At 42.7% G+C, this 15,108-nt stretch overlaps 1 protein-coding gene across 2 annotated transcripts in view; it reads left to right on the top strand.

Annotated features, from left to right (window-relative positions):
* Positions 1–15,108, top strand: part of ccar1 (cell division cycle and apoptosis regulator 1) — a 142,542-nt gene that overhangs the window by 125,050 nt on the left and 2,384 nt on the right. For both annotated transcript variants that reach the window (XM_060841816.1, XM_060841815.1), the window contains exon 24: positions 5,410–5,615. In XM_060841816.1, coding sequence (XP_060697799.1) covers positions 5,410–5,615 — 206 coding nt within the window. The remainder of the gene's footprint in view (positions 1–5,409; positions 5,616–15,108) is intronic.

Below are 15,108 nucleotides of genomic sequence, written 5' to 3' on the forward strand. Positions count from 1 at the left end.
AACAGAAGTGAGTCAAACAAGTCAGGGCAGGCAGGGGCAAGGTAGGACTAATAAAGTAATTCAATGCAAGGGGCCTAACAGGGAAGGCAGATGAACTCAGGGCATGGTTAGGAACATGGGACTGGGATATCATAGCAATTACAGAAACATGGCTCAGGGATGGGCTGGACTGGCAGCTGAATGTTCCAGAATGAAAATGCTACAGGAATGATAGAAAGGGAGGCAAGAGGGGAGTGATTGCTGGGCCTCTTGCTGAGATATTTGTATCATCGATAGTCACAGGTGAAGTGCTGGAAGACTGGAGGTTGGCAAACGTGGTGCCACTGTTTAAGAAGGGCAGTAAAGACAAGCCACGGAACTATAGAACAGTGAGCCTGACCTCAGTGGTGGGCAAGTTGTTGGACGGAATCCTGAGGGACAGGACGTATATGTATTTGGAAAGGCAAGGACTGATTAGGGATAGTCAACGTGGCTTTGTGCGTGGGAACTCATGTCTCACAAACTTGATTGAGTTTTCTGAAGAAGTAACAAAGAAGATTGATGAGGGCAGAGCAGTAGATGTGATCTATATGGACTTCAAGGTTCCTCATGGGAGACTAGTTAGCAAAGTTAGATCTCATGGAATTCAGGGAGAACGAGCCATTTGGATACAGAATTGGCGCAAAAGTAGAAGACAGAGAGGGTGTAGTGGAGGGTTATTTTTCAGACTGGAGGCCTGTGACCAGTGGAGTGCCACAAGGATAGGTGCTAGGTGTTCTACTTTTTTTCATTTACATAAATGATTTGGATGCGGACATAAGACGTACAGTTAGTAAGTTTGCGGATGACACCAAAATTGGAGGTGTATTGGGCAGTGAAGAGGGTTATCTCAGATTACAACAGGATCTTGACCAGATGGGCCAATGGACTGAGAAGTGGCAGGTGGAGTTTAATTCAGATAAATGCAAATCTTTGGAGGACTTATACACTTAATGGTAAGGTCTTAGGGAGTATTGCTGAACAAAGAGACCTTGGAGTGCAGGTTCATAGCTCCTTGAAAGTGGATAGTGAAGAAGGTAAATAGGATAGCGAAGAAGGCATTTGGTATGTTTTCCTTTGTTGAGTACAAACTGTTGGGTGTTGGGAGGTCATGTTGCAGCTGTACAGGACATTGATTAGGCCACTGTTGGAATATTGCATGCAATTCTGGTCTCCTTCCTATCAGAAAGATGTTGTGAAACTTGAAAGGGTTCAGAAAGGATTTACAAGGATGTTGCCAGGGTTGGAGGATTTGAGCTATAGGGAGAGGCTGAACAGGCTGGGGCTGTTTTCCCTGGAGCGTCAGAGGCTGAGGGGTGACCTTATAGAGGTTTACAAAATTGAGGAGCATGGATAGGATAAATAGACAAAGTCTTTTCCCTGGCGTTGGGGAGTCCAGAACTAGAGGGCATAAGTTTAGGGTGAGAGGGGAAAGATATAAAAGAGACCTACGGGGCAACTTTTTCACGCAGAGAGTGGTACATGTATGGAATGAGCTGCCAGAGGATGTGGTGGAGGCTGGTATAATTGCAACATTTAAAAGGCATTTGGATGGGTATATGAATAGGAAGGGTTTGGAAGGATATGGGCCGGATGCTGGCAGGTGGGACGAGATTGGGTTGGGATATCTGGTCGACATGGACAGGTTGGACCGAAGGGTCTGTTTCCATGCTGTACGTCTCTATGACTCTATGACCTTGGTCAGCTGGGGAGTGGGCCGAGAAATGGCAAATGGAGTTAAATATAGATAAATTTGAGGTTGTTGTACTTTCGAAAATCAGATCAAGGTAGGAGCTACGTGGTGAATGGTTGTGTCTTAAGGAGTGTCGTGGAACAGAAGGACCTTGGAGTTCAGGTGCGTGGTTCACTGAAAGTGGAGTCACAGGTAGACAGTGCAGGGAAGAAGGCTTTTGGCACACTGACCTTCGTCAGTCAGGGCATTGCGTATAGAAGTTGGGAAGTTATGTTGCAGTTGGTGAGGCCGGAGTATTGTGTTCATCTTTGGTCACCTTGGATGTTATTAAACTGGAAAGAATGCAGAAGAAATTTGCAAGGATGTTGCCAGGATTCCAGGGTCTGAGTTATAGGGAGAGGTTGGACAAGCTAGGACCTTTTTCTTTAGAGTGTAGGAAACGGAGTGGTGATCTTGTAGACATGTATAAGATTGTAAGAGGCATGGATAGGATGAAGGCAGTCAGTCTTTTTCCCAGGTTTAGGGAATCGAGGAATAGAAGGCATCAGTTTAAGATGAGAGAGAAGAATAAAAGGGAATAAAGAATAAAAGGGAACCTGAGGGACAACTTTTTTACACAGAGGTTGGTATGCATATGGAATAAGCTGCCAGTGAAAGTGTTGAGGCAGGTACATTCATAACATTTAAAAGGCATTTGGACAAATACATGGATAGAAAAGGTTCAGAAGGATATAGGCCAAGTGCAGGGAAATGGAGTTAGTGTAGATGGACATTTTGGTTGGCGTGGACCAGTTTGGGCCAAAGGGCCTGTCTCCGTGCTCTATGACTGTATGAACCAAGGGAATTGAGCCTGAGAGACTAGTGGATACAATTCAACAGGAAGGAAATTAGTTTTCTGAACAGTTGAAAAAGAGAGAGGGCCATGGGCAAAGAGAAGGGAGTGAACCATAGCTGTTCCAAATATGTGACCTAGAAATGATTTATGGTTTATGATACGATTAATACTTAAACAAAAAGAGAGATTCTAATATGTCAAACCCACAAAGCCTTTATCTATCAAAAATACATTAGTCATGTATAAACTTTAATAACTGAGTGTTATAAATCTTGGGAAGTAGTTTCTTTTACAGAAAGTTGTTTCTCTATGGTTTTGCTGAAATTCCAAAATTGGAAACCTGTCACCCAAGTTTTGAGAACTTTGATTTTTCGGTCATTGCAGTCTAGTTGTATGTGTGGTAGATGCAATATGGAAACTACATCTATCCTCAGGTAAAACTGCACATGTACTGTGCACCATGTTAGTGCCCACAGCATACCAAAGCCAAAGAGAAACCATAGTGGAATTAGTGACACAAGCATCCGGAAGAGCATTAATAATTCAGTTCTTCTAGTTCATTCAAAATACTGGCAAATGTGTTCTTTACACTTAAGCCTTTGTGTACTGACACTGGGCTGGCATGCTGATGTTTAAGAATTGCTTTAATAATCAAATCAGATTGAGCGAACAAAACTGGCCAGCTAGTAATCAGAGATGTCCTGAACTATGCTCCTGTAACAGAATGACACCATCCATCAAAGGACAGATCAAACAGCAGAGAAGATATATTGAACTTTTATAGAATGTAGAAAACTAACCTCCATATTATGAAAATGGTACGGTCCATGCAGATTGGAAGGCAGCTAATGTCACTGCAGTATTTAAAAAAGGGAGGCAGAGAGAAATCCAAGAACTATAGACCAGTAAGCCTAACATCAGTGGTGGGGAAAATTCTCAAATTCATTATCAAGGACTTTACAGCAGAGCATTTAAAAAGAGGTGGCAGGATCAGACAGTCAGCAAGGATTTATGAAGGGGAATTCTACAAAAATGTAATTAATGGAGTTGACAAGGGGGAGCCAGTTGATTTGGTATATTTGTACTTTCAGAAAGCGTTTAACAAAGTTCCGTGTAAGAGATTATTGTGCAAGATTAAAGAGCGTGGGATTGGGGATAAGGGTATTGCAATAGCTAGGAAACTGGTTGGCAGAGAGGAAACAAAGGAGGAATTCATGGGTCCTTTTCAAACTGGCAGGCAGTAACTAGTGGGGTGCCACAGAAATTGGTGCTAAGACCCCAGCTATTCACAATATATATTAATGATTTAGAAGAGAGTGGGTGCTTCCAAGACCAGGGGTCACAATCGGAGCATTCATGGTGGACCATAAGGATGGAGATGAGACATTTCTTCACCCAAAGACTGTTGAGCCTGTGGCTCATTTCCACCAGAAATAGTTGATGCTAAAATATTGAATGTATTTAAGAGGCAGCTAGATGTAACACTTGGGGCGAATGGGTTCAAAAATAATGGGGCTGTTGAGTTGAATGATCATGATAAATGATGGAGCAGGCTTGAAGGGCCAAATCACCGCTTCCTGCTCCTATCTTCTCTGTTTCTAAAAGGATAACAAAGCACTGGTGAAACTACAAAACAGTCTTATACAGACCCTTTCCTCAAGTAGGGAGATGACTGAAGGGGTAAACAGATAAAGGTAAACAATAAAATGATTCAATAGCATAAACATCAAGATGCCATTTGAGGGCAAAGCGAGAACTAGAGGCTGTTACAAAATTGTCACTAATAAATTCAGTAGTTACTTCAGGAAAAACTTCCAGAAAGTGGTTAGAATGTATATCTTATTCCCACATGAAGCGGTTCACAGAGTCATAGAGATGTACAGCACAGAAACAGACTCTTTGGTCCATTTGTCAATCCCAACCCAATCTCGTCCCACCTGCCAGCACCCGGCCCATATCCCTCCTAACCCTTCTTATTCATATACCCATCCAAATGCCTCTTAAATGTTGCAATTGTGCCAGCCTCAAATAACAGGGAAGCATATAAAAGGAAGCTAGATATACATTTGAAGGAGACAGTGAGATGACGGGGTTCCATTGTGAAATCTCAGCAAGTGTGCAATGTACCTTTGGTAGACGTGCTCAAGATATCAGTGCTCTACCATCTGTTCTGAGGATATAAAAGTCTCAATCTGTCTCTTAATCAGGGCCATTTGAAGCTTGACATGCTGATGGAAACATTCTACTGTTTGTAAGCAAATAGTTTAGTATAAGCCCAGTCACTGAAATATCTGTGACTAATATATTTGTATTCCAGGAGCTGTATGAATTTTTCAGTACAGCGCCACCCATGTCTCATCCTTGCATGATAGGAGCTAACGTAATTATTGCCCCATTAAGTGCAAGCACCTTGCAGGAGGCTGAAGCCCATAACACAGTGGGCCTGTGTCTGTGCTGTAAATCCTGTTTAATTGTGTAAACTGACTTTGCAGTGAACTGTGGAGAGAAGAATAACAGGCTGGTGAGGGATTTAAATATGGTAAATCCAATATAGAAGGTGGGGGAAAAGAATACAAATTTCTGAAAATAAAAGCTTTGAAAAGAGGGAAGAAAGCATCTTTCCTGCATCTAAAACAAGTTATGTAAAGTGCTAATGCCTTGGAGATGATTTGAATGTCCCATTGCTATGTACCAACATTTTCACCTCATCACTCATTCGTCATCTGCAGTATATTTGCTGTATTATGGTGATAGGCAAGTCAGGATTGTGTGTAATTGTCTGTCTGGATTGCACTTGGATCTGAGGCAACCAATGAGCAACTCCAAGGCAAATCTACCAGTTCATTGTTTTTGTTTCCTATAGAAGATAAAACAAAGCAGATATCCAATCTGGAGACTTCAAACAAGTGTCTATCCGTGGATCTGAAAGAGAGTAAGAAATTGCTGACCCGTGCAGAGGAGAATTTGAAAGCATGTGAGGAGACAAAACTACGTTTGGAGCAACAGTTGACTAATACCAGCAAGAAACTATCATCAGTTATGGAAGAAATTCAAAATGTCCTGAAACAGGTAATGATGGAAGTCTTGCCAACTGTTTTTCCCTTTTTATCACAAGGCTCTGACTCAGTCTTGTGCAAGAAGAATAAAATAACTTTAATTCATGTTCTCAAGATATCCCAAAACACTTCCTAGGTGTTCACGTGCTTACAGTGGAGTTACCGCTATGATATAGAAGAACTCCGCACCATTTGGTACGGAGCAAACTCTCAAGTCAATACAAAAAGAGTGACCAGGCGCTTTTCTTGAGAAAAGAAAATCCTGAGGGGTGACCTGATAGATGTGGTTCTGTTCACCGAGCTGGAAGTTTTTGCTGCAAACGTTTCGTTCCCTGGCTAGGGAACATCATCAGTGCTATTGGAGCCTCCTGTGAAGCGCTGCTTTGATGTTTCTTCCGGTATTTATAGTGGTTTGTTCTTGCCGCTTCCGGGTGTCAGTTTCCGCTGTAGTAGTTTGTAGGTGGGGTCCAGGTTGATGTGTCTGTTGATGGATCTTCTTGCCGTTTCCGGGTGTCAGTTTCAGCTGTAGTGGTTTGTATATGGGGTCCAGGTCTATGTGTCTGTTAATGGAGTAGTTTGTGGATGAATGCCATGCCTCTAGGAATTCCCTGGCTGTTCTCTGTCTGGCTTGTCCTATGATGGTAGTGTTTTCCCAGTCAAATTCATGTTCCTGGTTGTCTGAGTGTATGGCTACTAGGGATAGCTGGTCGTGTCGTTTTGTGGCTAGCTGATGTTCATGGATGCGGATTGTTAGCTGTCTTCCTGTTTGTCCTATATAGTGTTTTGTGCAGTCCTTGCATGGTATTTTGTAAACTACGTTAGTTTGGCTCGTGCTGGCTATTGGGTCCTTTGTTCTAGTGAGTTGTTGTCTGAGTGTGGAAGTTGGCTTGTGTGCTGTTATGAGTCCTAAGGGTCGCAGTAGTCTGGCTGTCAGTTCTGAGACGCTCCTGACGTATGGTAGTGTGGCTAGTCCTTTTGGTTGTGGCATGTTCTCGTTCCGTGGTCTATCTCTTAGGCATCTGGTGATAAAGTTGCATGGGTATCCGTTTTTGGTGAATACCTTGTATAGGTGTTCCTCTTCCTCTTTTCGCAGTTCTGGTGTACTGCAGTGTGTTGTGGCTCTTTTGAATAGTGTCCTGATGCAGCTTCGTTTGTGTGTGTTGGGGTGGTTACTTTCATAGTTTAGGACTTGGTCTGTGTGTGTTGGTTTCCTGTGTACCCTTGTGGTGAATTCTCCGTTGGGTGTTCTCTCTACTAACACGTCTAGGAATGGGAGTTGGCTATCCTTTTCCTCTTCTCTCGTGAATCGTATTCCTGTGAGTGTGGCGTTGGTGATTCGGTGTGTTTTTTCTGTGTCTGTGTTTTTGATGATTACAAAGGTGTCATCGACGTATCTGATCCAGAGTTTGGGTTGGATTTGTGGTAGGGCTGTATGTTCTAACCTTTGCGTAACTGCCTCTGCTATGAATCCCGAGATTGGTGATCCCATGGGTGTTCCGTTGATTTGTTCGTATATCTGATTGTTGAATGTAAAGTGTGTGGTGAGGCACAGGTCTAGTAGTTTAAGTATGCCGTCCTTGTTGATAGGTTCGGCCTCCTGTGTTCTGTTATGTATGTCCAGTAGGTTGGCTATTGTTTCTCTGGCTAGGGTTTTGTCAATTGATGTGAACAGTGCCGTCACGTCGAATGATACCATGGTTTCTTCTTTGTCTATGTGTGTATTCCTGATGATGTCCAAGAATTCCTGTGTTGATTGTATGGAGTGTTTGGATCTGCTGACTAGGTGTTTCAGTTTTTGTTGTAGTTCTTTTGGCTAGTTTGTATGCTGGTGTCCCTGGTAGTGAGACTATGGGTCTGAGTGGGATGTCTGGTTTGTGTACTTTGGGTAGTCCGTAGAATCTGGGGGTGTTGTTGCTTTCAGGTTTCATTCTTTGCTGGTCCGCTTTGGTTATCTGTCCATTTTTTTGTAGATTCCTTAGTGTGTTGATTATTCTATTGGTGAGTTGTGGTGTGGGGTCGGAATCCTTCATTTGGTAGGTGTTGGTGTCTGCGAGTAGTTGTTGTGCTTTATTGATGTAGTCTGATTTATCCAAGATGACCGTCATTCTGTCTTTATCTGCCGGTAGTATGATTGTTCATGTCATTTTTCAGTGCTTTCAGTGCTTCCCTCTCCTTGGTGTTGAGGTTATGTGTATGTCGTTTTCTTATCATCATAGGTACGACCGTTTGTCTTACTGTTTGTTGTGTCTCTTCTGTCAGTCCATTGTTCCTGAGTGTGCATTCTAGTGCTGCTAGGAAGTCTGCTGTGTTGGCATCCCTGTAGTTGTATTTGAGTCCCTTGGCCAGTATAGTTCTTTCCGTGTCTGTGAGCTGTCTGTGGGAGAGGTTTTTAACCCAGGTGTGTGTTGTAGTGTCCTCCTGTTTGTGGGTTAGTTTGTCCATTTTTTCTTTTAGTGCCGTTTTTTTTGCGAAGTGTTGTCCTGCTCTGTCCTATAGTGATAGTCTGTTCTATGGTCCGGGTCCATTCCTGATTAGTGGTTTTTAAAATTAACGACTTTTGGCGCGCAATTTCTTGCTTGTATTTGTGCAGTCGGTTGTGAGCGTCTGTGATCATTACCTGGACGCTCACAGACGCTCACAACCGACTACACAAATACAAGCAAGAAATTGCACGCCAAAAGTCGTTAATTTTAAAAACCACTAATCAGGAATGGACCCGGACCATAGAACAGGCTATCACTATAGGACAGAACAGGACAACACTTCGCAAAAAAACGGCACTAAAAGAAAAAATGGACAAACTAACCCACAAACAGGAGGACACTACAACACACACCTGGGTTAAAAACCTCTCTCACAGACAGCTCACAGACATGGAAAGAACTATACTGGCCAAGGGACTCAAATACAACTACAGGGATGCCAACACAGCAGACTTCCTAGCAGCACTAGAATGCACACTCAGAACAATGGACTGACAGAAGAGACACGACAAACGGTCGTACCTATGATGATAAGAAAACGACATACACATAACCTCAACACCAAGGAGAGGGAAGCACTGAAAGCACTGAAAAATGACAAGAACATAATCATACTACCGGCAGATAAAGGCAGAATGACGGTCATAAATCAGACTACATCAATAAAGCACAACAACTACTCGCAGACACCAACACCTACCAAATGAAGGATTCCGACCCCACACCACAACTCACCAATAGAATAATCAACACACTAAGGAATCTACAAAAAAATGGACAGATAACCAAAGCGGACCAGCAAAGAATGAAACCTGAAAGCAACAACACCCCCAGATTCTACGGACTACCCAAAGTACACAAACCAGACATCCCACTCAGACCCATAGTATCACTACCAGGGACACCAGCATACAAACTAGCCAAAGAACTACAACAAAAACTGAAACACCTAGTCAGCAGATCCAAACACTCCATACAATCAACACAGGAATTCTTGGACATCATCAGGAATACACACATAGACAAAGAAGAAACCATGGTATCATTCGACGTGACGGCACTGTTCACATCAATTGACAAAACCCTAGCCAGAGAAACAATAGCCAACCTACTGGACATACATAACAGAACACAGGAGGCCGAACCTATCAACAAGGACGGCATACTTAAACTACTAGACCTGTGCCTCACCACACACTTTACATTCAACAATCAGATATACGAACAAATCAACGGAACACCCATGGGATCACCAATCTCGGGACTCATAGCAGAGGCAGTTACGCAAAGGTTAGAACATACAGCCCTACCACAAATCCAACCCAAACTCTGGATCAGATACGTCGATGACACCTTTGTAATCATCAAAAACACAGACATAGAAAAAACACATCGAATCATCAACGCCACACTCACAGGAATACGATTCACGAGAGAAGAGGAAAAGGATAGCCAACTCCCATTCCTAGACGTGTTAGTAGAGAGAACACCCAACGGAGAATTCACCACAAGGGTACACAGGAAACCAACACACACAGACCAAGTCCTAAACTATGAAAGTAACCACCCCAACACACACAAACGAAGCTGCATCAGGACACTATTCAAAAGAGCCACAACACACTGCAGTACACCAGAACTGCGAAAAGAGGAAGAGGAACACCTATACAAGGTATTCGCCAAAAACGGATACCCACACAACTTTATCACCAGATGCCTAAGAGATAGACCACGGAACGAGGACATGCCACAACCAAAAGGACTAGCCACACTACCATACGTCAGGAGCGTCTCAGAACTGACAGCCAGACTACTGCGACCCTTAGGACTCATAACAGCACACAAGCCAACTTCCACACTCAGACAACAACTCACTAGAACAAAGGACCCATTAGCCAGCACGAGCCAAACTAACGTAGTTTACAAAATACCGTGCAAGGACTGCACAAAACACTATATAGGACAAACAGGAAGACAGCTAACAATCCGCATCCATGAACATCAGCTAGCCACAAAACGACACGACCAGCTATCCCTAGTAGCCATACACTCAGACAACCAGGAACATGAATTTGACTGGGAAAACACTACCATCATAGGACAAGCCAGACAGAGAACAGCCAGGGAATTCCTAGAGGCATGGCATTCATCCACAAACTACTCCATTAACAGACACATAGACCTGGACTCCATATACAAACCACTACAGCTGAAACTGACACCCGGAAACGGCAAGAAGATCCATCAACAGGCACATCAACCTGGACCCCACATACAAACTACTACAGCTGAAACTGACACTCGGAAGCGGCAAGAACGAACCACTATAAATACCGGAAGAAACATCAAAGCAGCGCTTCACAGGAGACTCCAATAGCACTGATGATGTTCCCTAGCCAGGGAACGAAACGTTTGCAGCAAAAACTTCCAGGTCGGCGAACAGAACCACAACAACGGACACCTGAGCTACAAATCTTCAACCAGACTTTGACCTGATAGAAATTTGTAAAATCATGGAAGTGATAGTGTAGAAAAGATGTTTTCGCTTTTGGGCAAGATGGCAAACAAAGACCACGAAGGCAGTTAGTACTAAATCCAATTGCAATCGTAGGAGCAATGTTTTTAGAGAATGATTAGAATGTAATATTCACTTCCTACAAAGTGTTCCTAGATGCCAGTGTTGGTCTAGGGTGTACAAAGTTAAAAATCACACAACACCCGGTTATGGTCCAAAAGGTTTATTTGGAAGCACTAGCTTTCGGAGCGCTGCTCCTTCATCAGGTGGTTGTGGAGGACACAATTGTAAGAACTTATAGCAAAAGTTTACAGTGTGATGTACCTAAAATTATACATTGAAAAATACCTTGATTGTTTGTTGAGTCTTTCATCTATTTGAATACCATGATAGTTTCATTTCTTTCATGTGTAACTCACAAAACTTTTAAAAGTTACATTCTCAGGTTAACTGTAACAATTGGTGTTAGCCAGACAATATGTTGAAGATATTAACCCCCAGTGTTCTGTCTGTGCCATGATGTTTAGACTGATTCTAATCTAAGACATGAGATAACAGAGTCTTGCATGAATTCATGCAGTTTTTGAGCAAAGTACAATGTAACTCTGCAAGTACAAATTCACCCCACAAGTGTATATGTATATGTGTGCATGTGGGTATTTGTGTGTGTGTGTCTCTCTCGAAACTAGAAACTGTTCAGTTGAGATGCATTGAAGGAGAAGCAAATTAAGCACACAAGCAAGGGAAGGAATTGAAGGAGGTGAAATAGGTTGAAAGGAGCATCATCCAAATAGTTTGCTGCTTTGTGTTTACATAGTGAAATAAATGCCTTCAAGGTCATTGCTTAAATGAGTATTCTTCAAGAAATTGAGAGAGCCTGTTGGTTCATTGAGCACAGGCTTCATTTCTTCTGTGAATGGCCATGGTAGCTGTGTAGGAGGTAAAAATAATGACTGCAGATGCTGGAAACCAGATTCTGGATAAGTAGTGCTGGAAGAGCACAGCAGTTCAGGCAGCATCCAAGGAGCAGCAAAATCAACGTTTCGGGCAAAGCCCTTCATCAGAAATAGTCTCTCTTACTTCTCGAAACATCCAACCCCCACTTGTTCAGCTTGCTTGGTAGCACTGTTATGGGGATGAGAACACATAGATTGATGCCCCAGACTGGAACTCAGATTGGTAGTTTTGGCTTGGGTATAGTAGCATGGAAAGAATGCTGACTTTTTTTTCCCTCATTCACGGGATGAGGGTGTTGCTGGATAATCAGCATTTATTGCTCATCCCAGCAAGCAGTTAAGAATCAACCACATTGCTGTGGGTCTGGAGTCACATGTAAGCCAAGCCAGGTAAGGACGGCGGTTTCCTTCCCTGGAAGACATTAGTGAACCAGATGGGTTTTTCCAACAATCAACAATGGATTCCTGGTCATCTCAGACTCTTGAGATTTATTGAGTTCAAATTCCACTACCTGCTGTGACAGGATTCAAACCCGGGTCCCCAGAACATTACCTGGGTATCTGGATTAAGAGTCCAGTGAAAATACCATTAGGCCATTGCCTCCCCCGTTAACAAGCTGGGATGTTAAATTAAAAAAAACTGTTGGCTTCACAGTCACTTTTTTGGGAAGGACAAAACCACCAGAGATTTATAGGCTAGTTAGCTTGGTGAGGAAAGTTTTTGAATCTATAATCAAGGATGGGGTAACTCAACACGTCCAATTTTCATTCAATTAGGGGGAGTCAGTATGGATTCATAGTAGATAGATCATACCTGACAAACCTCATTGAATTTTTAGAAAATTTCTCTGAGATAGTTGCCAGAGAAATGTCTGTGGGTGTTGTTTATTTGGACTTTCAGAATGCATTTTATGAAGTCCCACTTGAGACACTGTTAACAAAGGTAGAAGCCCACAGAATTTGAGCACAAATTGCTGATATGGTTGGGAAATCAGTTGAGTGGTAAGTGATAAAGTAGGATTAAGTAGGTAAGCAAATTGGCAATATGTGACTGGGGTGTCCCACAGAATCGGTGTTAGGATCTCAAGTATTTGCATTATTTAGTAATAGCTTGGATAATGACCTAGGAAGTTATCTATCCAAATTTGCTGATGACACAAAGTTAGGCAGCAATGTAGACAGTGTAGATGATAGCATAAAATTACAAAGGGATATTGGTACACAGTGTGCATGGGCCAACCTGTGGGAGATGGAGTTCAGTGGAAGCAAATGTGAGGTTATCCATTTTGGGCTGGAAAAGGATAGATCATGATTTGAAATTATGTAGTCAGGATGTCCAAAATGATTTGGGCTTCGGGTGCATAGATCTTTAAAATGCTATAAACAGCAGCACAAAATAATCAAGAAAGCTAATGGAATGCTGGCAATAATATCTAGAGGGATGGAGTACAAGAGTGCAGAAGGAGTGTACAAAATCCCATGCAAGGACTGCACAAAACACTATATAGGACAAACAGGAAGACAGCTAACGATCCGCATCCATGAACACCATCTAGCCACAAAATGACACGACCAGCTATCCTTAGTAGCCACACACACAGATGACAAGCAACATGCATTCGACTGGGACAGCACTACTATTATAGGACAAGCCAAACAGAAAACAGCCAGGGAATTCCTAGAGGCATGGCACTCATCCACAGATTCAATCAATAAGCACATCGACCTGGACAGCTGGAACTGACAACCAGAAGTGGCAGATTCAAACCACTATAAATGCTGGAGGAAACATCACAGAAGCGCTTCACAGGAGGCTCCCAAGCACTGAGGATGTCACCTAGACAGGGGATGAAACATCTGCAACACAAATTCCCAGCTCGGCAAACAGAACCATAACAACAAGCACCCGAGCTACAAATCTTCTCACAAATTTTGGAATGTACTTCCGCAAATGGCAGTGGATGCTGAAACTGTTGTTAATTTTAAATCTGAGATAATTCCTTGTTAAGCAGCGATACTAGAGGATGTGGGCGAAAGGTAGGTATATGGAGTTAGGCCATAGATCAGCCATAGTCTCAAAGAATGGCAGTACACGCTTGAGGGGCTGAATGGCCTGTTGCATTTCTTTTGATCCTTTGTTCATAAAGATGTAGAGAATTTAGTGTTACCATTTTAAAACAAATATATAGGTTCTCCTTGTGTCTTGGCCAATATTCCTCTCTGAGTCATGAATTGAGTGGTGTTTATCTATTTGCTTTTTGTCAGGATGTAAGTCAGCATCATGTGTTTGTTCCCCATTACGTAACAGTGGCTTTGGTAGTTATTTCATCTTGCGAGATGCATTTGATCTTCTGAAGGTAGAGGCTGCCATGTAAATGCACCTTCTGTTTCTTTCCAGTAATGTTGAGATTTTTCCAATATCTTGCAACTTTTTATTCCATATCTGGTATATACGATTACTGTTTGTGAAATATGACATCACTGATTATAATACAGTCAACACCTTGTCCCTTCGTTCCTCTCATCTCTTGTAGGTGATGACTGGCAGAAATTCCATGAGTTCTGGCAGTGTCTAGCTCAGAAGCCTATTTAGCGGCCTTCACGTGGGAATCATCAGCAGTCCTGTAGTGCAGATTATTGGAAGACAGCAGACTTCCGTCTTCTCACAGCATTCACACAGGAATACACATTAACCTGCACACATGAATGTAGATGAGTATATGTGCAGTAATATATGGATACAGGTGTAACATGCAAGCAGGCGTATACTGATGTACAGACAAGATCAAGAAATTCGACATTTCGGGCATAAGCCCTTCATCAGGAAAGCCTTCATCAGGCTTATGCCCGAAACATCGAATTTCCTGTTCCTTGGATGCTGCCTGACCTGCTGCGCTTTAACCAGCAACACATTTTTAGCTCTGATCTCCAGCATCTGCAGACCTCACTTTTTACTTACAGACAAGATCATACAAAGTTCCAGCATGTCACTAAGTTTCGGCCCCGATTTTTAATTCTTGAGTTGGGTGTGCAGAGTTGGGAGAAATCGCAGCTTAGCAAATCCAACCTTTGAAAATAACCCCCTGTACTTCAGAATTTCAAGATGGGATAGTTTGGCTGAATTTTAATGGGAGTATGAATAGCACGTCCAGAAACAGCTTAAGATATGTGGGCTGGGCAGCAAGCCCACCTCTTGGCTGCAACACACTGTTAACTGTTTAAATGCAAATATTAAAACAGAACCCACTTCACCGCAATCCATGCTAGCATAGACTATCACCTCAGCCCTTTCATACTTCCTAGTCAACCTTATGCCTCTCATTCCTGCACTGTGGTCCACAAACCTCATATGACACTCATATCCACAACAAACCACTCTTTACCTTTCCTTCTGTGTATTAATTCATCTATCAGCCAGTATGGGCATGAGGCATCTTTACTGAAACTAAGCTTAACAGTTACATGTTGCAGTTGAATAAAGGGTGGCACGGTAGCTCAGTGGTTAGCACTGCTGCCTCACAGCACCAGGATCCCAGGTTCAATTTTGCACGT

Source organism: Hemiscyllium ocellatum, chromosome 22 (assembly GCF_020745735.1).
Source record: "Hemiscyllium ocellatum isolate sHemOce1 chromosome 22, sHemOce1.pat.X.cur, whole genome shotgun sequence".
NCBI classification, from domain to species: Eukaryota; Metazoa; Chordata; class Chondrichthyes; order Orectolobiformes; family Hemiscylliidae; genus Hemiscyllium; species Hemiscyllium ocellatum.